Source organism: Gossypium raimondii, chromosome 12 (assembly GCF_025698545.1).
Source record: "Gossypium raimondii isolate GPD5lz chromosome 12, ASM2569854v1, whole genome shotgun sequence".
Classification (NCBI taxonomy): Eukaryota; Viridiplantae; Streptophyta; class Magnoliopsida; order Malvales; family Malvaceae; genus Gossypium; species Gossypium raimondii.
Window position 1 is genome coordinate 51,259,039 of NC_068576.1, and position 27,426 is coordinate 51,286,464.

General features: G+C 35.3%; 5 protein-coding genes across 6 annotated transcripts; 1 reads left to right on the forward strand and 4 right to left on the reverse strand.

Moving 5' to 3' along the window:
• Window positions 1-1,358: 1,358 nt before the first annotated feature.
• LOC105764938 (probable carotenoid cleavage dioxygenase 4, chloroplastic) lies at window positions 1,359-3,493 on the forward strand. The gene has a single exon (XM_012583757.2). The coding sequence runs from the start codon at window positions 1,432-1,434 to the stop codon at window positions 3,247-3,249; it is 1,818 nt and encodes a 605-aa protein (XP_012439211.1). The 5' UTR covers window positions 1,359-1,431; the 3' UTR covers window positions 3,250-3,493.
• Window positions 3,494-4,605: 1,112 nt separating this feature from the next.
• On the reverse strand, window positions 4,606-9,237 carry LOC105764941 (uncharacterized). The gene is made up of 10 exons (XM_012583764.2): window positions 8,686-9,237; window positions 8,525-8,584; window positions 8,305-8,406; window positions 7,627-7,703; window positions 6,923-7,046; window positions 6,499-6,563; window positions 6,047-6,116; window positions 5,460-5,535; window positions 5,209-5,302; window positions 4,606-4,963 (listed from the first exon to the last, which is right to left on the reverse strand). The coding sequence occupies exons 1-10, from the start codon at window positions 8,735-8,737 to the stop codon at window positions 4,841-4,843; spliced, it is 843 nt and encodes a 280-aa protein (XP_012439218.1). The 5' UTR covers window positions 8,738-9,237; the 3' UTR covers window positions 4,606-4,840.
• Window positions 9,238-9,880: 643 nt separating this feature from the next.
• On the reverse strand, window positions 9,881-13,952 carry LOC105764940 (uncharacterized). 2 transcript variants are annotated; one of them, XM_052625327.1, is made up of 10 exons: window positions 13,224-13,952; window positions 12,856-12,994; window positions 12,653-12,730; window positions 12,131-12,494; window positions 11,879-11,991; window positions 11,477-11,641; window positions 11,188-11,327; window positions 11,001-11,036; window positions 10,431-10,523; window positions 9,881-10,345 (listed from the first exon to the last, which is right to left on the reverse strand). In XM_052625327.1, the coding sequence occupies exons 1-10, from the start codon at window positions 13,295-13,297 to the stop codon at window positions 10,186-10,188; spliced, it is 1,362 nt and encodes a 453-aa protein (XP_052481287.1). In that variant the 5' UTR covers window positions 13,298-13,952; the 3' UTR covers window positions 9,881-10,185. The 2 variants fall into 2 exon arrangements, with proteins under 2 accessions (XP_052481287.1, XP_012439213.1); XM_012583759.2 differs by lacking the exon at window positions 11,001-11,036 and having other exon boundaries at window positions 13,224-13,947.
• Window positions 13,953-15,582: 1,630 nt separating this feature from the next.
• LOC128035526 (uncharacterized) lies at window positions 15,583-16,125 on the reverse strand. Its single transcript, XM_052625309.1, has one exon. It carries the CDS (start codon window positions 16,123-16,125, stop codon window positions 15,583-15,585), a length of 543 nt encoding a protein of 180 aa, XP_052481269.1.
• A 3,857-nt stretch (window positions 16,126-19,982) lies between these two features.
• On the reverse strand, window positions 19,983-20,504 carry LOC105762253 (uncharacterized protein At4g02000-like). The gene has a single exon (XM_012580137.1). It carries the CDS (start codon window positions 20,502-20,504, stop codon window positions 19,983-19,985), a length of 522 nt encoding a protein of 173 aa, XP_012435591.1.
• Between the last annotated feature and the right edge of the window lie 6,922 nt (window positions 20,505-27,426).

Below are 27,426 nucleotides of genomic sequence, written 5' to 3' on the forward strand. Positions count from 1 at the left end.
TTTGACATGCCAAATTTTACGATTCATCAAAAATTTGAACGGGACGCATTCTTCAATTCTTGAATCATAGTATGATATCCATTCAAAATACAGTATGAAGTTATAAATTTCGTTACGTACCTAATCTTAAATTTCAAATCTTTATGTAATTATTATGTAACTGAAAAATTAAAAAACTAACCTCAGCCTCTTACCGTTGATCTAACAATAACCAGATATCTTCAAGCTCATTCAGTATTCTCACATGACTCACGTCATTGTTTCACTTATCCAAATAATATGTTATTCCAAAAATATAATAATGAAAAAGTAATATGATAACGATATTATTAAATGAATCTTACCTCATTACGAGTGGAAATTGTTAAGAGAATTTTACTCGGGGACATAAAAATGGTAAGCAATATCATGCCCATGACCGAAAAAGGAGTATACAACAACCGATTTTAAATTTCTATGCTTTAGTTGCCTGACACATCTCTTGGTACAATGTGGCCAAGACAAAATATCCCTAACTAAATCGCTCGATTTCTTTTAGGTCGATTTGTAGGAGTTATCTTAAATGCACTAGATTTCGAGATTTATCTGGCATTAGAAGACCCCCGATCAACTTCAACTGCACTAAAAGAGTTGTCAAGATGTGAGAAATTATCTTCTAACCATTTTATATATATTTGGTTACCATTAAACTTGTTTGGTACATTGCCTTATAGTTAGGGCAAATTGGCCTCCAATCCCCAACATGCACTACCCCGTAACAATTGTCCCAGCAATCGAGTTATAATGTCAAATCCTCAAGTGTAATCATACATATCATACATTCACCCCATAGAAGATGGAATGTATGTGTTTCAGGTCTTCATCTCTCCAGCAATGCACTAATAAGTGTGGCTCCAATTTAGTCTCGTCGAGCATACAGGACACGTGTAAGAATCCCGCCTCTTTCAAGTATTGTTCAATAACACATGGTGCTCTTGCCCTTAAATTGTGTATATATGTTTCAATAATTTGATCTTCGTCTTAATTATATAAACATAAAAAACTAAAAAAAACATAATAATATTAACAACTTAATAATGATATTAATTAAAATAAAAAAATATAATAATATTTTCTTACCATTTTTAATTGAACAACATATATATGTTTGTGATCCAAACGGATTGAGACGTTGACGTTTTTATAATTTGTAACGTTTATCAAATTAAATAAGATAAATTAATTTACACAAAAAAAAAACTAAAAATTTATAATATTATTAAATTGTCTCTAAATTAACAATTTATCTAACATAGCATACAACGAAGGGTCCCTTTCTCATTATAGTTATTACGTTCTCTATATATTCTCCATGTGGGATGAGGCAAAAGCCTGCATTGTTCACAATTCGCAAATCAAATTAAAGCAACTCAACACTGTGAATGAGTTGTGATGGATGCCTTTTCTTCCTCCTTTCTCTCCACCCTAACACCTTCAACAAAACTCCTTTCTCCCGTTATCACCACCACTCTCAGATCAACTTCCCCATCACCTTATTATGCTCCTCTCCCCTACATTTCCTCTGTCAGAATTGAAGAGAAACCTCCTACCTCCACAACCACCACCAAAACATCACATCCACCACCACCCCAATCTCCTAAAGCTTGGCCTCCACCAGCGCCATCCTATGCTTCTCCATCAGTTGGAGCCAAGAAAAGAGTAGAACCAAGGCTGTCCACCATGATCTTCAATACATTTGACGATATTATAAACAACTTCATAGACCCTCCACTCAGGCCTTCTGTCGACCCCAAGCATGTCCTGTCCCACAACTTCGCTCCTGTTGATGAGCTTCCTCCTACACCCTGTGAAGTTATACAAGGATCCCTCCCGCCTTGCCTTGACGGTGCATACATTCGTAATGGCCCCAACCCTCAGTTCCTCCCTCGTGGACCTTACCACCTCTTCGATGGTGATGGTATGCTTCACTCCATTCGAATCTCCAAGGGCAAGGCCACCTTGTGTAGCAGATACGTAAAGACGTACAAGTACTCCATTGAAAACCAAATGGGTTCTCCCGTTTTCCCCAATGTTTTCTCCGGCTTTAACGGCCTAACCGCCGCGGCCACTCGCGGTGCTCTCTCCGCTGTCAGAATTCTATCCGGTGAGTTCAATCCTGCAAACGGTATTGGTCTTGCAAACACTAGTTTGGCCTTGTTTGGGAACCGTCTCTACGCGCTTGGTGAGTCAGATCTACCTTACTCTATACGCTTAACATCCAAAGGGGATATACAAACATTGGGTCGCATTGATTTTGATGGAAAGTTGTTCATGAGCATGACTGCTCACCCTAAGATAGACGATGACACCGGCGAGGCCTTTGCTTTCCGATATGGGCCTGTGCCTCCATATCTAACTTATTTTCACTTTGATGCTAATGGAAATAAGCAACCAGATGTCCCTATATTCTCTATGACCCGCCCATCTTTTCTTCATGACTTCGCAATTACAAAGAAGTACGCTATATTTGCGGACATACAAATAGGGATGAACCCCATGGACATGATCATTGGAGGTGGATCTCCGGTGGGAACGGACCCAGCTAAGGTACCTAGAATCGGAATCATCCCTCGATATGCAAAAGACGAGTCGGAAATCAGGTGGTTTGATGTGCCTGGTTTCAACCTCATACATGCCATCAATGCATGGGATGAAGATGATGGCAACGCCATAGTCTTGCTGGCACCCAACATTCTATCAGTAGAGCACACCCTGGAGAGAATGGACCTGGTTCATGCTTTAGTGGAGAAGGTTAGAATCGACTTAAGAACAGGGCTGGTAACAAGGCACCCCATTTCAGCAAGAAATCTGGATTTCGCAGTACTAAATCCAGCTTATGTTGCAAAGAAGAACAAATATGTGTACGCGGCGGTTGGGGACCCAATGCCAAAAATAGCAGGAGTGGTGAAACTGGATGTGTCTAAGGGAGAGCGGCAGGAGTGCACGGTGGGTAGTAGAATGTATGGGCCGGGCTGCTTTGGTGGGGAGCCATTCTTTGTTGCCAAGGAGCCACAAAATCCTGAGGCAGACGAGGATGATGGATATGTGGTTTCGTATGTCCACAATGAAAACACAGGAGAGTCAAGGTTCCTGGTGATGGACGCACAATCACCCAATCTTGACATAGTGGCAGCCGTGAAGCTGCCCCGTAGGGTTCCCTACGGTTTTCATGGACTATTTGTGAGGGAAAGTGATCTAAATAAGCTGTAGAAGTAGATTCACTTCCTCTCGGTCGGGTTCAGGTGGATGATCATTCATTAAACACATATAATAGCAGTGAATACCATAGCAGATGAAAGTTACAAGGCGTTTACAACATATTGTATAAACATATAGTATTCTGTTACAGATGATTGAAGTCCCAATATCATAATCATTGCATGTAATACTTGTATTTACATTTTACCTTTCTAAAATAACCAATTATATAATCCAGTGAATTATTTATCGGTCATTCATACACTATGCTGTATAGATTTAGCTGTTAACCAACCTCTATCCCTCACAAACAGTGGCTTGTAAGAATCTATCTTTTTTTTTTTCTTTGCTTTTGCTTTAATTGTTGCCTAAGGGTGCCTCAGCAATCCTTTGGATTGCAAACTTCAGTTCAGTTTATTCCCTTTCCGACGCACTGGCTTTGATTTTTCTGACGGAAGCTTTATGGTACAGCGGAACTTCACAACATTCGTTTATGCCGCCCACTTATTACTTTCCTGTTCTTTTGTCCTGTACCGTATGTTTACCCCTTTTTTTTCTCATACGCTACATGTGCTATTTATTTTATTTGAAAGTTCTAAATACTTTTAAATTTAATATATATTTTCTGTTTTTATATAAAGTTTTTCAATTATTTCGAGTTAAAAGGTTTTCAATATTTTTAATATAATAAATGTACATAATTATTTATTAATTAATCAGAATATTTAAATAAACATATATAACAAAGTACCTATATTTTTCAATATGTTATAAATTCTACAACACAAATATTACTATCCTCAATAATCATTTTTCATTCTCATTATGATTTATTGAATCCAAAAATTAATTTTATCATTGTTATATTTCCATTATTTTTAATTTCACTAAAGCTACGTGAAACCTAAAAAAGGAGAAGAAGAAATTACCGCATGGCAAATGACGGGTGACAAGGTGGGATAAGCACACGGATGTTTTAATTTCTCAAGACAATATTGATTGGCACGTACCATCTCTCTTTAAAAGGAAGTTAAGAGATGTAACTACCAGCCCCATCTCACCTTGGAAGTTAAGAGATGTAACTCGGAAAGCTGTAAATAGATATCTCCTAGTACAGTTGGTAAGGATGTGGTCCGACTTTCTAAACAAACCACTACGTGTTGCAGACAAATACAACTAGGGTTTAGGCTCCTCTTGTGGATTCACAATTCAAACTGTTGGCTTCTTCAAAATAGTCACTTTATACTTTTAGTCAATGCAATCCTAATTGGTCCTGAGACGGTCCCTGGAGACGCCTCATCTACAATTTATGCCACGACTGTCAGTAGCATTTATGGGAAAGAGAAAACACAATGCTGAAACACATCATTAAACAAGCGGCACCTTCATATCTACTACTAAAACAGTCCTTAAACCACCCACAATCAAACAAACAATTTTCTATCCTCCTCCATTTTGCCTTTTAATCCACAAGCCCACCCTTTTGGATTACATTTTACAAACAGTGTGTTGTTGATCTCTAATTTCTCTTATCAAATTTTACCAAATATTAAAATCTGAAGATTTAATGGATGTTGTTCGATCCTATCCATCCCACAAAACTTCAATTCCTCCTCCGTGAAGCCCTGGTGAACATTTCTTTGATGTTCCTTGACTCTGTCTCAACTTTAACCTTTTTGGCTTGCTTGACATTTCTTCCCGTCTTTTTCTCACTTGGATTCTTACCCTGCTTAATTCAATTCATAAAAACATTAACTTATATATACGGAAGAAGAGTATCAATCGACAAGAATTGCAAATGTAAAAAGTTTACTCTGACAAGCATTTATGGTATAAGCCATTAGCCTAGCCTAGTGGTAGGCTGGTAGCCACACCCCACGCTCTAATGAGGGGGCCAAAAGTTGAAAAGCAATACCAGCAACATCCCCAATTTAAAGAAAAGGAAGCAATTGGCAAGCTTTATTAAAATACCTGTGAGAAGTTGGAAGAACTAACAGGGCTTTCTATAGCTGATGGACAAACTTCAATATCTGCTGCTATTCTTTTCGCCTCCGGTAAATTCAACCTGCAAACAGCTCAGCGATATACAACTCGAATGCATCAAGAGGGGAAAAAAACTCTGCATAGATTCATTTGATCTCCTAATTTCTTAGAACGGAATAAACAGAGTTGAACATAATATACATTTAGAATTGAAATTTTCAAAAGGTTTGAGACGATACTTAAAATGGTCACACAAAAGCTTCAACCAAGGGTCATCTTTCAAATACTCCCCTAATATTGATACTGAATCAGCCACTGCATCAATAAAAGAGGTAAATCAAATTGTGACATATGTTGTTAAATCAACATTAACTTCATGCCAAATCAGGCACTCCACAGCTTTTCTAAGATATGGATATTAGAACCGTTGTTTATAGCTTTTACTCAATGCCAGTGACTACTGAAATGAGCTGATCAGGCACATGCTTGTGAGCCGAACACACAATAATAACTATTCCATATATGCAATCCCTTGGGCTGATAGCTTTACCACCCAAGCTTACTGTAGTCATCATATACTTACGGCATAAGAAATTGGAATTTTAAGCGGAAGTTACTGGAAGCAGTCTTTACATATTACATAGCTTGGCCCCTCTAAAAATTTAAGCCTACACTTTCTTGCACTTATCTATCCAATAAGACTAAGAAATTTTCATTTAAAATTTTTATTACCACATACATGTCTATCGTGTGTTAAGGTGAATGGTTGCATGTCACAAATATAAATAGATGAATATCATAGCCTATTTTCTCAGAGAAAATATACATGTATCCTTCTCTTCACGTGCAGCATAGTTTTGATCCAATGCCGGTAGAGTCTGTTTCAACTGGCATACCTGCAGTTCAAGAGAAATTATAAAACACTAAACAGTTGACTTATAGAATTTGTATAATCATGGAAGCAGCTAGCACAAACTAACATATAACGTTGCAATGAGTTTAAGAACAATGATGTAAAACAATAGTGGTAGCCATTTAAAACAGAAGTGTATTGCTTTCCCAAGTGGATATTTGATGCACGTATTATGTTCAATTGACCTATAAAGGATAGTTATCTTCTTTCCAATTGAAGACACCAGAAATATGTAATACAAGATCTCACACTTGGGTTCTCTACACATCCACAGTAAGATAGCTACACAACCAACAAAAACTCGGTTTTAAACGTTTCATAGATGAACACAAGAAAAAAAATAATTACAACAGAAGAAGACCAACCTTGTAATGTAACCAAGCAAAAACCTTCTTGTCATCAAGCCTGAAAAACTTTGTGGATCCAATTTCTGCATATTTACAGAGCAGGTGAGGATAATTAATATATGCTTATTTGCAGTAGTTAGTTATTGCGGACGATTTGACATATAGTTAATGGAACAATTTGTAATGCAGTTATTAGCATATACGCTCCACGAAAAACAGGACTAAACCCTTGCCACCAGAAGAAAATAGTAGAGACAGGATCCCTTAACCACATGCTACAATTAGATTTATGACAAGGTAATTCATGGAAAAAAAAAAAAAAAAAAAAAATCTCTTTCCCTGTAACAAATACAAAAACTGACAGGACAGAATGACTTAAAAGAAAGCATCCTGGAATTATTCTGAAAGAGATGTTCACAGGAATATGCAGGTGGTAGGAAACCTTTGCTTTCACAAACAATTTCCATACAGTCCTTCGCAATGGAGAATAACTGCTGATATCCAGGATAGTCATTAACGAAGAGGATCTCATCTAATTGCCTAAACTTTCCAGGATCATCCCCTTTCTGCATTTACATCAAAATTGAATGATTACAGGTGAAAGATAAAAACTTCAAAGATTTGAAAAACAAGAAGACCAAAAAATGAAATCAACGGTAAGAACCAGTATTGAAGCACACAATCTAAGCTAATCAAAGACAGTAGGCTGGATAAAGTGAAAGAAAGCGGGAGATTGATTATTATTATGATAATGAGAATATCCTAATATATAGTTGAAACAAGATAATGCAATACAGCACAGAGACTAAAGAATCTTGCAATCCTTACAACTCAGAAGTTATTGTTGAAGGATTTTAATTTGTTTTAGTAGAGATCAAATAATCCCCCCCCCCTGTTAAAATTAAGAATTGACGAAGCAAGAACCATCAACTAATTTCATGTAGGACTTAACGTTTCAATGGCGCAGTTTCTCAAGTGTCTTTTCTCTTAGCCTCTTGAGACACTTGGCTACGCTAAAAGGGAGAATACGTTCTTGAAGATGCCTTGCATTGAGGCTCTAACTTCCAAGGTGCTATTTGAGCGATTGGTTATGTAAAAGTAACTAGGCAAGCATCTCTAGTTAAGGGAAAGTAGTAAGGATCATACCTTCATTCTTGCATCTTCGAAGAGAGGCAACATGATGAAAACAGGATCAATAGGAGTAGCAGTATATAGGCTCCCATCTGCGTAGTAATAGAAAAGGAAAGTAAGAATAATAAAAAAAGCAAGGTAATCAGAGGGACTGCCTACTATTGGGGATTATAAGAAACATGTGCAACCAGCCATTCAGCTGTGCTCAATGTATAATCAACTAAACTGAATAAAATTGTCTATGATTGAATGTTAGTTTATAAGGTTAAGAATTAAGGTTTGCAAATAATAATCCCACTAAGGTCCATCAATTTTGGATTTACGTATAATATATTCAGTTTGACATACATAGTTGACATACAGTTTATTAAAATTATTGTTTAAGATTTACAAATTATACCCTTTCTGAAACATTGTGTGTAAACCATAGAATAGCTGGATATCACAACCTAAATCAAACCAATACCCCAAGCAACTCTAAGAAAATGAGCCACGAAACGCTAAAATTAGTGGGCTTCTTCTGCTCATAATTAAAACAGAAAACTAAGTTTCTTTTCCTTTCATAGACCACAAGCATCATATGAGTGCATACATGTATATATACGTTCATACATATATACACGTATGAGCTTGGGAAATAATAATCTCTTGCCTAATGACACATGATGAATGTTATAAGAATAGAAGGGTTACCTTCCGAAACATAATCTCCCAAAAACCAAGACCCATACGGTTGCTTGAACCAGTGAAGTTCTTGGAGCAACCTATTACATAAAAGATAGGATGTCCTGACTCCTGTGAAGAAAAAAACAGAACTTTGTGTAGAAATCAGGAGGATCAAGCTATAAAACAAGATGAGCAAGAAGTCCAAAAATCAGAGTTCCATATTCTGAAACATAGCGATGAAAAGTACCAGATTTGGGGTGACGAAGTGATAGAAAACGAGCGGAACCATCCCCATTAGCTCCAGGGACTGCAAGGAATGGGAAGAAAACCTTAAGATAAATTGCAAAAGGAAAGACACGAATAATTCTAAGAGAAGAAAAAGAAATGCAGGCAGAATGGGGGGGTTACCCGGAGCAATTAAAAGACGGGACTCATCAATGCCTTCCCAGCAAGACCCCATTAGTCAAAGAACAGAGACAATGCAGATGCAGAGCAAAGAATGACTACAAACTGGGACTCTGCTAGCGGGAGAATAAATTAGGGGAAAGGAGTGCTGAAAAGTGAAAAAAGGCAGATAGATTGGCGGGAGCGAACGAACGGTAAAGATGAAGAGCGCCCCCACAAGAAATCCGGAATCCGGGTATTGGTTTCAAGCCCGTACCCTACCCGACTTTGAAATATAATCAAGCCCAATATAGTCCAACTCCAGCATGACCCTTGGGTTGGGTTACATCAAGGCACGGAGCTTAATCGGCTTTCAATCTCCATCGAAGTATTCGGCTTGGGTAAACAATATTCAATGTGGAAGAAAATCCAAACGCAGTGGACTGAATGGAAGCCTGGACTAGGATTTCCGACTTCCATCTCTGGTCACAGTTAACCAAATGATCCATTGTTTCTGATAAATGAATAGTAATATATTATGCCAATTGTAATCAAGAAGTCTCAACCCCAGATCTCTTCCATGAGCTGCTGCTGCTTCAATTACCAAATAACCAGATTGCCATGTCAATACTTATACACACTAAAAACACAATAATGTCTCTATCACATGAGTTACTACCCCAATTGCCTATCCAATTTTCATTACAGACCTTTCATCCACGATGTTTCACCTACAACCTTCTCACGTTTTCTCCATGGAAATCAGAATACCCATTAAAACTAGAAACTATCGTTACAAAACCATTCTACTCTATTTGGATTTTTTTTTTACTTTCGGAAGTAAATGAAGTTAGTATCTCTGTTTTTCTTTGAAACACCTAATTTTTATTGCACAGCTACCCTTTAGATAAATTATTTTTATTCAAAAAATATATTTGGGAATAAATAAATCATTATAATGATACATCTCCGCTCACTGTAAAGATTATAAAATTTCTTTTTCATACACAAAAATACACTTCTTTCCTCACTAATTTGAAGTATATTTCTTCCCTTATCCATCAACATGGTTCATATATATTAAAAAGGAAAAGGTTTTTATTAGTTCAAGGAATAATATTGGAATCTCCATTGTATTCAGTATCCAGTTCTCCCAGGCCCGGCTGCTCATTAGCGATTTCGTCAATAGACTCTACTGTAAACCTACTTCCAGGAGTGATTTAGATAAATGCTATGCCATCAATTCATAAAACCCAGAATACAAATATAATATGCCAGCACCATAAAATGTGGGATCTAATTGCTCCATAAACAGCCATTCCGACTAATAATTAGGTTCCTAATTCCTCCATGTTCTAACAACATATGAGACACCGGAAATGAAGACAAGTTCAACTTAGGATTTGCTTACATCTCCAATACATACGACTTCATCTGTTCAACCCCCCCATTCTGATCACAATCGCAGAATTCATCCCTTAATACAAGGAGGATTTCAGATGGACAGAAGGTTATGTACAAAATTCAAGGCACAGTGAGTCGACCTGTGTGTCCCAAAGACTTCCATGATGACTCCAGCCGCATCAAATGCAATTTCTCAACAAATGGTTCAAGAATCTCTGCCTCTTCTTCCGGCGCAAAGGCCATGCAAATGCTCAGCTCTTGCACTGCCTTTCCATATTCCCTGCCATTTTTTGTATTACCAAATTTAATACCATCTATCACCCAAACCTTCTTTTTCAAAACACTAGATTTTTCAGAATTTATACCTATTATAATACAGCATCATGCCATGGTCCCTCCTCAGCGCCCAATTATGTGGCTGCAGAATCAACAATCTTTCTGAAGCCATGATAGCTAGCCTGCAAACAAATCCATCATTTTTAAAATTCCATTTACGAAGCAAAGTATAAACCAGCTCAACTGACTTCAAGCACGAGTTCAGCACAAGTTTTAGCTGTCAAACTTGCACCAATACTAACCGAGGTACCAAGAATAAACCCATAACAAAGACCAAACTCACCCACATGAAGCAAACATTACTACATAATTTAAAGAAAGGTGTCAAAGGGGGAATCAATTTTAAGAGCAACCTTCAAACTTACTTTGCACCACATATCACATTCCTAGTCCCTACCACATTAATATGGCACTAACATTGTCAGCGTGGAAAAGTATATAACCGGAAACATATTTAAGATACCATCAGGTTCTGATTTTTCATAATCAAGTCAGATCAGCATATCATAAAGAAGTATCTTCTCTACATAATGCACGAGGATCAATGATTCTTCAGTAAAAATTGTCAATGAGCTATCTTCAATACTGCAGCTCTTTACCAGTCATTCATTAAGCGGAACAAAGGCCTAATCCCACTACCAAGCATAACACAAAAGAAAAACAGAGGTTACAGTTCATTCAGCTTCATATGCATAATGAAATTGCTAAGCGGCAGTTCAAAACAACCACAGAAAGGAAAATTTTGGGAAGTTATGCTACTAATCATAAAAATAAATTTGAATTTACCTAAGATCTTGCGGGCGCAGCAGAGGGACATTGGATTTATCCATCATGTTGGGTTTCTCACCGGCATCATTAACATGCCTAAGGGGAGAAGTCAGCATCAATCCATGATTTGATCTTGAAGCACGTTTCCAGTGAAGCCTCTGCAGGTTTTTTTTCACCCTTTAAGATTATTTCATATGTAGAAAAGAAATTTTGGGAGTATACTTGAGGCATGGCATGAATAGTTCAGAATAAATTTATAAAATGTCAGCATATGGTATACAACTTGATGATAAAGATTAGGACTTACAATCAAATTGGCTAATGCAATCCCAATAATATCACGGTTTGTAGCTATCTCAAGCCCTAACAGTGAAGTACCAGTTAAATCTGATGCCATTGATCTAGGGTCCTCCACACACCTTCCATTGACAATAGCAAACAAGCTGTGTCCTGAAGTCACTTTGAAGAGTTCCTACAGAGAGAAGAGTAGAAGTTAAGTGCATTTGAAGTCGCCTTTAGCAAGCAGCATGCATTTAAAGTCACCTTTGGCAAGTAGCCAAAAGAGAAGAGACTCACTTGCAATTTTCCTAAGCAGGAAACATTACAACGGATTGGTTAAGACATAAAACGTACCTTTCTACAAGTATGAAACACAGAACTATATACCATGAAAATAAGATAAAGAAATAAAATTCCGAGATCGAAGTACCTCTGGGTACCCTGTCTGGGGCCATATCAAAAAATCTTCCCCAACTCGAGATCCCACAATGGTTAGACCAAGCCGCCGACAAACTTCAATGTAAATTATGCTAAGCAAAATTGCTGCAATTACCAAAATCATATAAGTAGACTGCCTAAAATGACAATGAAATGCTGAGGAAGCATATGTTCTGCGGCAAAATTTGGAGGAAAAATATTTTGCAGTGTGTTACTGCAAAAGGGAAGTAGAATAAGGCTTTACCACTGCCACATCTGGAGCTCAGTACTGAGTGTAAGTACGAATACTTAGAATCTACAAGAACGGGGGATCTTGTCAAGCCTCTTGACTCAAAAAGAACTAAATTGACTGCTTCCAGAACTTCAACCAGATGGCAGCCTATGTCCCTCGAAACCAGCTCAGCTTCAACTTCTTTAGCAATTGCATCCAACTCACTTAACCATTCAGGTATGGTCTTTCCACCCAAAGGCATTTGCTCCAAAGAATCCCAGTCTATGGCCTCCGATGGGGAAGAAACATTTCTCCTTTCATTCAGGATAGAGCAAGCATCCATCTCTCGGTTGAAAGACATGAATGCCTCATCTTCAGCTGCAACATAAAGTAAAGCCTACACCAAAAGATATCAAGCAAAATAAAACTTCCAACTTATAATAATCAAAAGCATCTCACTCCTCATCAGTCACCAATAAACAATGAAATAGCCAAACATTGTAAATATCTAGTGGGTAGACCATTTGACAATGTCATTAACCATTATATTAGTACCTTAGCAAGAGAGATGTTTTTATCCTTGGACTGGAAGGAGATCTCCCGAGTGAACTTGTCCCTTGAAGTCTTAATAGCCTGTGGATTATATTTGAATATTAGAAAATGGAAATGGAATATAGTGTAAGTAGTAAAACTAATGATGGGTGATCTGGATATCCAGAGTGGAAGAACATATGTGTACACATTGTTTATAGATCAACCTCCTGATACAATTTGTGACGGGAAGAAGAGTCTTTAGTTAGCTGAATCTGATTGGAAAAAAGAGGGTAAGCAGCAGCAGTGGTCCTAATCCTCCACCTCCTCAGGTCCTTGTGATCATTACGATGGTGATGATCATACCTGATGATCGTAAAGAATAAACGGATATTCCAGGGTTTTTTCCAACTACAAATCCTTCTTCCCTCTCTAATTCATTATACTACTGCTAAAATATCCTAGTTCCCACACCTTTGATGATACCCAACAGTCAAATTATAGTAAACCCACTTACCAAAATCAACTACTAAGTATTAAAAAAAAAAAGCGAAAAGAGATAAAAGAGAAACAAGTTCGATTATCGGAAAATCACCTGAAAAAGCAATGATCTGGAAATGTTGGAAAGGCCATAGCTGCCGTTGGCACCCAGTATGATGTGGACAACATTGCTCTGGGGGAAACGCCAAAAAAATAAAGCTAAAAGAAACAGTATATACCTACAGCAAGAGAAAAGAAAAGAAAAGAAAAGAAAAAGGTAAAAAATGGAAGAAGATCAAGCGTCTTCTCTAAAGGGAGACGAAGCAGCAGTGAATTTAGAAGAAGAAGAAGAGGGTTTCAAGATCTTGGGTTCTACATAACTACTTCCAATTGTAAAACACAACATATACGGCCTTGAAGACGAATTAAAGCAAGCATAATCAGATGAACCAAATGAACAACACTGATTTAAGGAAAAGAAACCAGAATTCCCAAAATCCATGATCAGTTGGAGCTAAATTCCAAATTAATTTTTTTTCCTTTTCCTTTTTTTCCCAATTGTCTAAAATGTAAGTTGTGCCTAACAAAGGAGAAAAAGGGTTGGTACAAATTTGGAATTTACAAGCCAAGGAGGAGGTAGAGAAGATTGGAAGGCAAAGTACTCCTCCTTCTACCTCCTTAAACTGAGAATTTGATGATAACTGGCATGGTAGTAGGAGCAAATAAATAAATAAGCTAAAGATAATGCCAAATTTTATGGATGGATCACAAAATGTAGAATAAAGTGTGGAATTCAGTCACTCTTATCTTCTTCTTCTTCTTCTTCTTCTTCTTTTTTATTTATATATTTTCATTATTTTCAAATATGAACATAAAGTTAACAAATATATATTTTCAAATCACACTGCAATTTGGGTTTTTATAAGCTCTTTAAATAAAAGATTATCTTTTGATTGGTAAATCTCTTTTAACTTTTTAAAGAAAGGAGATGAAGTAAATAAAATTGAAATGGAAAAAAGAATGCATGATAAAAAGAAGGAAAATTATTGGGTAAACGGTGGAAACTTTATTAAACGTGATGGTTAAGTTTTAATATAATTTTTCACATTTTAGTTTACTTTGACGGGTATTTTAATTCATTATAGATATGGGGTATGACCGATTGACTACAAGTTCCAAGTTCCAACGTTGGCTTACAGAAATGAAGTGCATATGAGATAGAAGTTAATATAATTATTGGACATCGAAAAATTAAAATAATATAATGCAGGGATAGATTAGATGGGAACGGAGGGAGATGCTTTAGTTGGTGTAGTGCTTGCTAATCCATTGCTTTCACAGTCATATTCCATTTTCTTGAGAAAATAAACGGCAGTGATTGGATATATGATTGGACCCAAGTTGGGGTTACCCATTGCCCTACCTGACGTTTAGGGTCACACTTTTTCTTCTTGTCCTTGTCCTTTCTTACGACTGCATCGCCATATTTATTTCACCCTAACTAGCTAGCTTTGCTTTGGATTCCCGCCATCTTCTCCCATGCAGCACATAAACAGTAATACAATGCACTCAAAATGTAATGCCATCTATAGAATATTTGCTGCTAAAAGTTTTGGAAATGGAATCTCATTCAGAGAAGCAGCAGCAATGGGTGCATGCATCTTCCTCCTACTCTGGATCTTCATTATGTTAATTCCGTTCTCTTTTTTTCCCCCCCTAATCTTACCTACCCCGCCATATGTGGAAATGGATAGCATATGGTTGAATTCATTATACCATAATTTTTTTTTACACATATGACCAAAAACAATTTCAATGTCAATTATATTGTTTATAGCTTTATTTGGTTTTGTGAAGACAATTGTCAATAATAGCAGCCTAGACTAATGAATTCTGACAACGACAACCGTGTCGTGGCGCCTTCAAGGCGGTGGTCCATTGACCCCTTCTACTAAAAAGTAAGGCACAATTGATACCTGGCTATAAGCATGCTGCTCAATATTCTCTCTTCTTATTTCACATTGTAACGTATATTTTATTTCGTCTTACAAGAGGCTGTCTGTGTTCTTTTCTATCATTTGGTGGTTGTGGCCCAAAATTGATGGCTCCATAAAATTTGGTTTTATACTACCATTTCATATTGGGCTGTCTCCTTTTCCTTACGATTGCCTCTTCATCTTTATCGTTACTCATTTTAAAATTGCAAAAATATTAAAAAGTGTAAATGTTTTTAAAAAAAAAATTTGAAGGGTAAAACCGTGATTTCCATAAATCAAAACAAAAAAACAGAGTACAACTTTAATCAAACAAATCCATCTGAAATCAACAACAAAAAAACAGGAAACCCGGTAGAAAAACTTCAGTGCATTCTTGGATCTTCTTCAGTGAACTGAATCCTAGCCTCCAGTTAAATAATCAGGCCAGTCCGAATGAACCCATCCAAATCATTCATCCGTTTGGGAGGCCTCTCTCGTCTATTCTGCAACCACCAAGTCTCTTACTGCCGACGGGAAATCCTCCATCCAAAAGGTATTTTCCGATCTGCAACTCCCCTCCCTTGCAATAAAATGTGCCACCCGATTCGCTTCCCTTCTTACATGTTTGAACCTAAGTTGGTGAAAGAAACTCCCCATCGATTTGATATCCAAGATGACAGAATCCAAGTCTGCTCGACCAAACCCTTCCTGGTTAATTTTCTCAATTACCGTTCTGGAATCTCCTTCAACCTCCACTGTGGTAAATCCCGTCTCTTTAGCAAAAAGAAGCCCTTGATAACAAGCAACACCTTCTGCCATGAACGCGTCTGAGATATGGTCATGATGAGTAACTCCACTTCCCATTACCTTTCCTCTTCCATCTCTAATAATAAAACCTGAACATGATTTGTTTGTTTGGGTTTTGTAGGCTGCATCAAAGTTCAGTTTAACCGACGGCTCTTGTGGTGGTCTCCAACAGTCTGAACCCACCGCCTTTATTACAGGTAATTTCTCATTCAACACTTTCAATTCTTCAACCATGCTTAGAATTTTGCTATTGAACTCACTTTGTTGTTGAGATACCTTCCATCACTTGTTTGTTACGAGCCCACCATATTGCCCAAATCGCTATGACCACCTTCTCCCATATCCTCTTTTCCTTATGTTGAACCAGGTGAATAAACCAAAGCCAAAAAGTCTCCAAATTCAAGTTACTGTCCCAGGAAATGCCTATTCCATCCTAAATTTCTTTTACATTATTACATTCTACGACCACATGAAGCAAAGATTCTGAACCCATATTGCATCGAGAACAAATTGCAGAGTTTCTAATCCTTCGATTAAACAGTACCTGGCCTGTTGGCAAAAATCCTCTTAGAGCTCGCCACATCGTTTTGATCTTAGCAGGCACAGATAAAGACCACAATTTCTTAAACACCATTTGGATATCCTCTGATATTTCCGTAGTGTCGCTTTGAGACATTAGCTCTTTATAACCACTACGAGCGATGTCTTGACTGTTTTTTCCCCTCGCCACACTTGACAGTCATCACATCTAGTTTTAGATAGAGGAATACATTTGATCGCTTCCACCTCCTCATCAGAAAAAAGACTGGAGATTAGCTCTTCTTTCCATATCCAATTTTCCTGATCAATTAGATGGCTCACTGTTTGAACTGAATCATGACTAGGTCGTGTGTTAATCTTGTTCCCCCCCAATTGTGGTACCCACCGATCTTGCCAAATCGATATGTTCTCACCTGTTCCAACCCTCCATCCCAACTTACATTCCAGTAACTCTCGTGCCACATATATACTTTTCCAAGTATACGACGGATTAGTCCCAAGTCTAGCTTCCCAAAAGCTTGATCGAGGGTAATACTTAGCCTTGTAAATTCTGGCTAACAATGAGTCCGGATTAACCACTAATCGCCATCCTTGTTTGGCTAACAAAGCAATATTAAATTTCCCCATGTCTCGAAAATTTAATCCACCCTCTCTTTACCTTTACATAATTCAGCCCAACAGCTCCAATGTAAACCTCGGTGATTACCTCCCTTGCTCCACCAGAATCTATTCAGAACTTTTTCCATATCGACACATAACGACTTCGGAAGAAGAAAGCAGGACATGGCGTAAATCGGGATAGCCTGTAGCACTGCTTTGATGAAAACCTCTTTACCCCCTTGAGAAAGCATCCGACTTCCCCACCCATTCACCCTTTTCCTCAATCTATCAATGATATTTTGGAACGCCTCTTTCTTCTTTCTCCCCACCATCGTAGGCAATCCCAAATACTTTTCTATGCTCGAGACTGTTCTAACTCCCATCCTATTAGTTAAAAAATCTCGACTGTCTATAGAGCAATTAGAACTAAAGAAAATTTGAGACTTTTCCATGTTAATCCTCTGACCTGACGCTTTCTCGTAAGTCTCAATGAAATTCATCACCGGTCGACATCCATCTTCATTCGCTTCTCCAAATATTATGCTATCATCTGCGAAAAATAAGTGAGATACCCTCGGACCTCCCCTACACACACGGGCTCCCTTAATCAAACCCGTCTGCATAGCTTTCTTCAGAATAGTTGAGAAACCTTCCGTACAGATAAGAAACAGATAGGGACTCAACGGATCCCCCTGTCTAAGCCCACGTCCTGGTTGGAAATACTCACTCAATCTCCGTTAATCATCACCGATCTTGCATCAAGAGATACAATGGTAAATCAGCTCCACCCACTTTTCAGCAAACCCCATATTTCTCATCATCCCTACTATAAAATCCCACTCGACTCTGTCGTATGCTTTACTCATGTCTAATTTTAAAGTAAAAGAGCCATTCGTCCCTTTTCGTCTATTTTTAAAAGAGTGAAGAATTTCATAAGCTGCAAGAATGTTATCAGTAATAAGCCGACCAGGAACAAATGCTCCTTGGGCATCATCAATACAGACTTCCAAAACTCTTTTAAACCTGTTTGCAATAACTTTCGCAATAATTTTATACAACACCGTACATAGACTTATAGGCCGGAACGACGTCATACAATCCGTCGCTGATACTTTTGGGATTAAAACAATAATTGTAGAATTTACCTCGTTTAAACTAGCCTCCCTGTTAAGCACACCCAAGCAAAATTTTGTGACGTCCTCACCAACAATTCCCCAAAATTTTTGAAAGAACACCGCATGAAAGCCATCAACTCCTGGTGCTTTAGTTCCTCCCATTTCCATAACAGCCTTGCTAATTTCTTCAGTTCGAAAATTTTCCACTAGCATACTGTTCATCTCGTCAGTTATTGTTTTCTGCACCCCTTCGAAAATTCTTCGTGCCCCCCTGCAACCCTCACTGGAAAATAACCCTTTGAAGTAATCAGTAGCAATCTGAAACAAATCCTCTTCCTTGTCTTTCATTGACCCATCTGCATCCTTTAGTCCAACAATCCTGTTTTTACGATGTCTACTTGAAGCACAATCATGAAAAAAACTAGTATTCCGATCACCATATCGTAACCAATTCGCCCTACCCCGATGTTCCCAATATAATTCCTCCTTATCCATTTCTAAATTCAGCTCTAGTTTGGTTAGAATTGTCGCCTCAATGATTTCATCTGAAGGTTCTTCCGCCGTTAAATTCTGTAAACGCCTTGTTAAGATATCCATAACCTCCCCTCTCTCATTCTTCAATCTGCTTATCCACCTGTTCAGTCCCTCCCCCACCATAGTAAGTCTTTCAGGTACAGTCACATTTTTATTAGAATCCCACAACGTTTGAACTTGTTCAACACATGACTCTTCTAATAACCACGCCATTTCAAACCGAAAATGACCTCCCACTCTGGATGAAGTACCTGAGCCAGATGATAGCTCTGTATTTAAAAGCAAAGGGCAATGGTCTGAAATTGTATTATCTATATGAATAAGACTATAGGATGGGAAAATCACTGACCAAGCACGGTTCGACACTCCCCTATCAAGGCGTTCCCTTATATTATTAATCCCAAAGTTTCCTCTCTCCCACGTATACCAGCGACCCTTATATCCTAGATCCACTAAATCACAATCTTCCAAAGCTATCCGAAAAGCCTCCATCTGCCTATCATCCCTTAATCGTCCGCCCTGTTTTTCTGAACTAAACATAATTTCGTTGAAATCCCCTATAACAACCCAAGGCAAATCGTTATGCTCACCCAACTGTCTTAATGTGTTCCAAGATTCAAATCTCCTTCTACTATCAGGATTACCATAAAACCCCGTTATCCTCCATTTTGTACCATCAGCATTATTGTCAACAATAGCATCAATGTAATTTTCTGACCAACTCAAAACAGAGACATCCACCATTTGACACCAGCTCAACGAAATTCCCCCTCTTGAGCCCTGGGCTGAGACATCAAACCCATTCTCAAAGTCGTACCTTCTTCTTATCCTTTCCATCCTATTCCTCTCCACTTTCGTCTCCATAAAGAAGACAATTTGGGGATAATATTTTTTTCAGCACATGCTGAACTCTTCGAACAGACCGTGGATTCCCCAGCCCACGGACATTCCAGCTGAAGATTTTCATAATACTCGGCTGACTTGCCCAGCAGGTTCAGCCGTTTGAATGATTTGTCCTTCCTCAATCCCCTTTGTCCACCTCAACTCTTCAGTAGGAGACCCAAAAATATCATTATTGGGCCTAGGTCTCTTTTTCCCATCTCCTACAATAATGGGCTCAACTTCATTCACGATACCAACCTCCATCAAATCTGTTTTGCATCTTTCCTCATACAAAATCTGTTTAGACTTTCCATATAAATTTAAGCCCAAATTTGCTCCATCATTCCTCATTAAATTACTGCCAAATATATTCTTTCCTTCCTCCTCACCCACATTTCTAGCAACACCTTGATTTCCTCCCTAAAATCTGCTTGAATCCTTTAACCAGATACTACTTCCCGCCGCCCGCCGTGGTGGAGCTCTCAGCGAAATATCCCATTCTAGTGGAAGCTCCTTCCTCCCTTCCAACAGTCTTTTGGGACAACAGTTTTCACTATGTCCTAATTTTCCACATAAGAAACAGAAAGTTGTTAGCCTTTTGTATTTAAAAATTGCGAAGAACTCTTTTTTCCCTGCAACAATTTTCTTCTTCCTCTTCAGAGACTGCCGAATATCTATTTTAGCTTTGATTCGCATATAATTTCTTAACCTACCCACAATAGCTTTGCTATCATAATCCACAAAAACACCAATGAATTCTCCAAACTGTCTAGCTATTTTTTCTGTGAACATTCCAGGAGGTAAATTATGAATTTGAATCCAGAACTCTGTGAATAGTAGGTCCACTTCTAATGGGTCATCACCACATTTTAAATGATGAAAGACAAGTAAGTGATTGTTAAAGGTCCACGGAGCACCCTTAACCACTCTGTCAAAATCCATTTCACAGTAAAATTGAAACACAAATCATTTCTCCCCCACCTCCGAAATAGAGATTCCCGCCAAAGGGTGCCACAGATTTGCCATCACTGTCCTCATAGACTGGAAATTGATTGTCGTTGCTGTTAGAAAACATCCTACAAGTCGCAACTCTGAGAAAGGTTCTCCCTTCTTCACCTCCTCTTCAATCTCCCAAGCCTCCATCTCCCTACTGTCCTCCTCCTCCGTTAACCGTAAATCTGCTAGCGCCTCCTCCATTCAAAGTGAAAACACAAAACTCACAGTAGAACACTCGAACAAACAGAAAACAATGCTACACAAGGAGCATACTATCAAAACTGTACGTTAGGTCATGTTTTTTAAAAAAAATTTAAATTATAAAAATTATGACTAGTTAGAAATATAAAAAATATTTTAAAATCAATGTTTTTTATTAATAATTATTTAATTTTGTAAAAATTATAAAAATTTCACTAATTTTTTTAGATTTTACATAAGCACATAATTAATAATAATATTTAAAATTTAAAGAAAAAAAAAGGGTTGGCCACAACTTCGGTGACTTCTATACCCATTCATCTTCCATTTGATTTTCATCCCAGAAGGAGCTTTCCCCCGCAAGCTCTGTGACAAAAGAAATAACATATTGACTTACCATACCGGTCATTTTAAGCGTATGTATATATATAGCATCAATGAATGTAACGGGCAGGGAAGAAAACAATACGTGGAAGGTCCCATGGCTCGACATCATAAATGTTGAGTAGCTGAACTTACAACCGTAAAATTTTAATATAGATTTTAGTAAATTATATTACATCATCAAAAATAAAAATTAGATGTTAGAAATTTATTTAAATTCATTGATCTCTTGAAATTTTTGAGTCTTGTGGTTTTATTTACTCGCAAGTATTTTAAAAAATGTGACTCTTTATTTTTTGAATATTGGATGTCAAAATGGTTAGATATGTGTAGACCTGTTCAATGGTCAGGTTATTCGTGTAAGCTCAAAGGCTCACCCGAAATTTTGGAGAGTTTGGATAAAAACATCAAGCCCAAAAAATGAGTTTGGGCAAAAAAATTAACTCATTTAAAATATGAGTCGAGCTAAGGCTTGAACATTCAATGCCTGAATCGGCCTGACCCACTTTTAAATTTATAATATTTTATATTATGTTAACTTTTTATATATTACATATTTTATAACACATAAAAATTAAATTTATAGTAATATATAATACTACTATAATGTAAACATTAAAAATGTTAAGATAAATGGATTAAGTTTTAACTCAATTGACATAAGCATTGTTGCCAACACAAGAAGACCTAGGTTCGAGTGTGCTCAAGTGCATTATCCTCCTATTTATGAGTTTGGGAGGGACTATGGGTCATTATATGCATTGTGTCAAAAAGAACATATATGATCAGAACTTATAATGAATTTGTTAAAAAATATTAAGCTAATTAAATATAAAACTTTAATAATATAAATATATATATATTAAAAATAATATGGGTGGGCTTAAAATGGGTTTGGGTTAGCTATTTACAAATATGAGCAAATTTGGGTAATATTTTAAACCAATATTTTGGGTCAGGTCGGGCTTGGGCAAGCATAATGTATGTTAATATCATGAATAGGCCCCACTTGACCCACGAACACCTCTAAGTATGTGTAACCACGTAATCAAAATCGTAATATATAACATTGGCACATCAATCTTAATTTCTAATTAGCCCATTATAAATTAGAAATTAGTTACTCCAAGTATCTGCACATATATTACCCGTACTTTATTTAATAACTAGAGTCCAATGAGCCTTAACCAAATTAGATTACTTTTAATTTGGTTCATTTATGATAGTAAATAATACATGTAATTTTATTATTATATATATACATGTCATTATATAACTTTATAAGCTCAAAACTTGACTATCATATTCGTAAGTTATTCGAATAATACTTGACTATCATATCCATAAGTTATTCGAATAATTTCATCTATTAATTATGTTAAAATAGAATCAATGCAACTTTATAACTAAGACCATCACCGACCATGTATATATATATCAACACGACCAAATGACATATATTAGGTATGAATGCATAGAATAGAAATTACATGCAATATGATCTAAATATGTTTATTTCAACTGGTACTCCTTAATCTTCTTGAGATCAAACCTTACAAAAATTAGAGTATGAATAAATCAAATAAACTTTATTTAATAGAAAATAACCTTAAAAATTGTAAACTGAAATAACTGAATATGTGTCTATAACAAAAAAGTATTTAAAATTACAAATTCCTATTAAAACCGAATATCCTCAAATGACATTACACCCATATGAGCAATGTGTTCATGAAAAACCTTGTGTGGTAATCCTTTAGAAAGTGGATCCACAATCATAGAGTTTGTCTCGATATACTTTATAGACGCCTAACCACTTTGAGCTCTTAGTTTAACAACCAGGAATTTAAAGTTTATGTGCTTTGACTTTGGTGTGTTACTGTTGTTGTTGGAATAAATGTTTGTCATTTATTGTCACAATTTTCGCAATTTGCACATTAGTGACAAAATTTTGCATTCATATTCCATAAAATCGGAGTCTGTAAACCTAATGATCTCTAACTTATTCGATCTTCGATATGTGAGCATGTAATGTTTTGTTTTCTGAAGATAATGTATGAACGTTTTGGTTGTTTTTCAATGATCCGTCTAATGTAACATAAAATTTGTTGGTTGCACCATATAAGTTGTCTCATCAATGTCACCATTGAGAGACACATGCTTAACATCCATCTAATGTAGTTCAATATGAAAATATACTACTCAAATCATTAAAAATTTATAGAAAATCATAAAATACATCAAAATTATTAAAAATATAAAAATATTAAAGTGCAAAAATTTATAAAATATAGAAAATTATAAAATGATTATAAATGATCAAAAATATATTTTAAAAATACCAAAAAGCATTAAAATAAAATATAATTTACAAAAAATATAAATTATGAAAAAATATTAAAAATATATAAAAGTTGTTTTCAAATATAGACAATTATAAAGAGTATTAAAAATAATAAAATATTATAAGAAATAAAATAAAAATAAAATAAAAATTAACTTGTTTTTTCATTTGGACACTAACCCTTGTTAACACTACAACCCCAATTAAAATTTATAAAATTAAAAATATTTATTTGATTTATGAAGCTATTTGTTGTGCTCATCCACCGTAGACCTTTCAAAAGTTTGCACATCATTTATCCATCTAGGAGAGTATTTTGAAATGTAAACTAAGGCTTCATTTGGATAGATAGTGAGTTTGCTCTCGGTGAAGTTAAAAATAATGGTAACAGTGAGATTAAAAACAGTGATGGGTGTATATTTCGGTTCAAACGCAACTATAACGGTGAGACAAAAACAAAAAATTATTATTATGGACATTAAATTAAAATGTGTATTCATATATAATAAAAATAATAAAATCATATTTATATTAATATAATATAATTAAAATTTACTTAGACTTTATTTATATTAATAAAATAAAAGTAATTAATTTAAAACTTTAGAAAATAAAGGGGTCATAATAGGTAGTATCTTTATATATGGTTTAACGATAGTTGTAGTATTAAATAATCTTAATAAAATTATTAATACATATCATTTACTTTTTTTTTTATTTTGTAATGATTTGTTATGAAATTTATCTAAATATATTTACTAAAAAGTTATTGAAATAATGGTAGTATAGTTGCACGGTAAGAAAAAACAAGCGAAATATATGGGCAAAATTGGAAGCAACGCTGCGTTGAAAACGTCTAAATTTTCACTGTAGCAAATTACACCAGTGGAGTAACTAGGGGTGCAGCTTGACTAATGCAAATCCTGCTGCTATTATTTGAGAATATAAATTAATGTTGTGATATTGATTGAAATCATTAATAGATCTAATTAAACGATTCTATTGATCCATTTGAAGAATTAAATGATGAATTGAATTTATTACCATAATTCTGATTTTTTTTTTAAAAATTATATGTTTATTTAAACTATGCTCATGAGTGATGAGCAAGTGTATAAATATACTTCCGAAAAATAAGCGGGTATAAGAAATTGTGTCGATGGGATCTATTTGGTTTTAAATATACTTGAAATTCTTCTATTTCAAATTCGATTTGAACCAAAGATGGGGATCTATTCGATTATTAAATGATACATAGTGCAATCATGTAGTTAAAACAATGTATTATAGTAAGAAAAGAGTAGATACCTCATAGACAAACAGATTCATCAATGGGTTCTCTATCCTATCTTTTGCCATCTAATTGATTCATGTTTGTTATAGGATAAAAAGACTGTTAGAAATCATTTATTTTAGAATCCACGAGGGTGTTATCAGACATTGTTTGCGATGAAATTAAATTGTAAAAGTACTCTAAATGCACCATAACGTGGGTACATTGAATGGGGAAAATAGTTGAGAAGGTAAGTCGAGATTGTATATAAAATTGTAAATATTTTTTTATATATTTTTGTATTTTTTATAATTTTTATTTTTTGTAATTTTATATTATTTTTGAAACATTTTAATAATATTTCATAATTTTTGCACTTTATTATATATTTTTAATATTTTTCTACAAAGTTTTTATAATTTGTTTTTGATTTATAATAAACTTTATACTTTTCTATATTTTTATAAATTTTTGAACTTTTAAAATTTTTTATAATTTTATGATTTTCTATAAATTTCAATGACTTTTTATATAAAATACCAATTTTTGTCACATGGCAAAAAACCAGGAAAAAATAGCTATCGCTATTGTGTAAGAGTTGACAATCGATAATCAAAGGGCTTAATAGATTATAATTTTAACATTCAAAGGCTCAATTGAAATTGCACAAAAAAATATAGGGGCATAATTGATTTTTCTGAAAAAACTAAAACTTCTAAGACCATTAACAACAATTTTAAGTTGTGGAGAACTCTTATCCATACCATATTAAAATATATATTAAAACTAATACAAATTTTGGAAAGTTGTATCATTTGTAACAAATAAGCTTACTATTTGACTCAATTTAAAAAATATCTTAATACTCTCTATTTACAATTGCATATTTGATATGTTGAGTCATCGAGTATTGATGGAAATAAGTTGATGTGATCAAATGTTACGAGCAATCAAGAGATTACAAGATAAATACGTCCCATCTTATGTCGATGCATACTTTATAATGCTTAAATTAGATAAAAGACAAGGGTGAGTTTTGAAGTATGGTTACTGTAATATACCTTGATATGACGCCTTTTGCATGAGATTTAACCCTTTTCTTTTATACACACCAGCTCTTAGCTAGCATCACTTTACTTACAAACACCAACTGCTACCATACAAGAAGAGCATATACATTTTTATTAAATCCCGATATTATTCTTATCAGAAAAGAGAAACCCTAAGTTAACAAGGAATCACCCAAAAAGCCGGCATTCCAAATAGTAATGGTGATGATGATTCATGAAATGAAGATTCCATGGAATTATACCAAATACCTGTCGTATAAACCATAATCAAAATCCAACGCCCATTTGCTCCCTTCACAATCATAAACAAAGCTTCAGTCAAATTGACTGATGGTTTCTTTAATTATTTTATAAGCGTTCGTCGGCTCCCTTCATTCATATTTTATACAACCCTCCCCCTAAATAATGCACAAATCATTGGTTTAACTTAACCTAAAGTTGAAACTAAATAAAAACAAAGATTCTCCTAATCATTAATGATTAAACTCTATAGTAAAAATATAGTTACCAACACAAACCATCCGAAACTACCAAACCACCTCCTTTTTTTATGAAGAAAACACTAAGGCACCATTGCTGCTCAAATCCATTCTATATATGTAGAAATTCAAGTTGAAATCACACGCATAGTATGAAAATGCCCCCCCAACTACTACACATTTTTTTATAGAGAAAGAAATAAAATGCTGTCTTTTTCATGCTAGTCGTCACTTCATTTTTTTCTAATTTATTTGTCACCCAAAGCCTTCAACTTCAACACGCAAAACCTCTCGTTTTTTTTCACTACCGCGCTAGCATTTTTCAATCTCTTTAAACTAAATAAATATCGAAGAGATTTTATATTTTGGGATTTCATGAATTTGATTTAAATAAGATTTTTAATTACTGTGAGTTTAATATATCATTGGTGAATAATAACATGACACCTTATCATTAAGTTTAATAAAAAATAGTGGAGGATTTATCAATAAATACTAATAACTTTATTTAAACATAATTAATTATAATAAATGCTACAACTCAAATCTCAAAGCTTAAGACCCTAAACCCTTATACCAAAATCTTCAATCCAAAAGTTATTAATATTTATTTAGCAATCCTCCATATTTATTTGTTTAATTTAATAGTAATGTGTCATAATTATTCACTCACGGTGCATTAAGTATTATCCTTTTTAATTCAAATTTAGTCATAAAATGTGTAAGTATTAATATAAAATATCTTTTATTAATAAATAAATAATGACTAGCTCGACTCAAACCCAGACCATACTTAGGGCAATGAACACCCTAATCATTAGGCCATCACATGAGGTTCATCTTCTACTTTGATATATGCACATTAAATAAGTTTTTTTCTCAAGTTATTACACTAATAACGTCTACCAACTAATGTAATGTAGGCTATAATTTAAAATTTCACTCAATACTCCCCACCGTTACCAGAAAGTTAATATTGAAAAAGACAATTGATGGTAGGTTAGAATCTAAACAAACTCAAAATTCCAAGATTCCCATGTTGTTAGCATTTGTTTATGCTAACCCCACACCCTTAATTATTCAAATAAAGAAAACAAAATTTGTAGGCTTAGGTATG

Coding starts and splice junctions, on each gene's coding strand:
- LOC105764938 (XM_012583757.2), top strand. CDS start 1,432: ATGGATGCCTTTTCTTCCTCCTTTCTCTCCACCCTAACACCTTCAACA.
- LOC105764941 (XM_012583764.2), bottom strand. CDS start 8,737: ATGGGGTCTTGCTGGGAAGGCATTGATGAGTCCCGTCTTTTAATTGCT. Junction 8,585..8,685: donor CCGTCTTTTAATTGCTCCGG/GTAACCCCCCCA, acceptor CATTCCTTGCAG/TCCCTGGAGCTAATGGGGAT. Junction 8,407..8,524: donor ACTTCGTCACCCCAAATCTG/GTACTTTTCATC, acceptor TTTTCTTCACAG/GAGTCAGGACATCCTATCTT.
- LOC105764940 (XM_052625327.1), bottom strand. CDS start 13,297: ATGTTGTCCACATCATACTGGGTGCCAACGGCAGCTATGGCCTTTCCA. Junction 11,992..12,130: donor GAGCTCCAGATGTGGCAGTG/GTAAAGCCTTAT, acceptor TGGTAATTGCAG/CAATTTTGCTTAGCATAATT. Junction 10,346..10,430: donor ATGATGCTGTATTATAATAG/GTATAAATTCTG, acceptor AAAAAATGGCAG/GGAATATGGAAAGGCAGTGC.
- LOC128035526 (XM_052625309.1), bottom strand. CDS start 16,125: ATGGTTGAAGAATTGAAAGTGTTGAATGAGAAATTACCTGTAATAAAG.
- LOC105762253 (XM_012580137.1), bottom strand. CDS start 20,504: ATGGATTTTGACAGAGTGGTTAAGGGTGCTCCGTGGACCTTTAACAAT.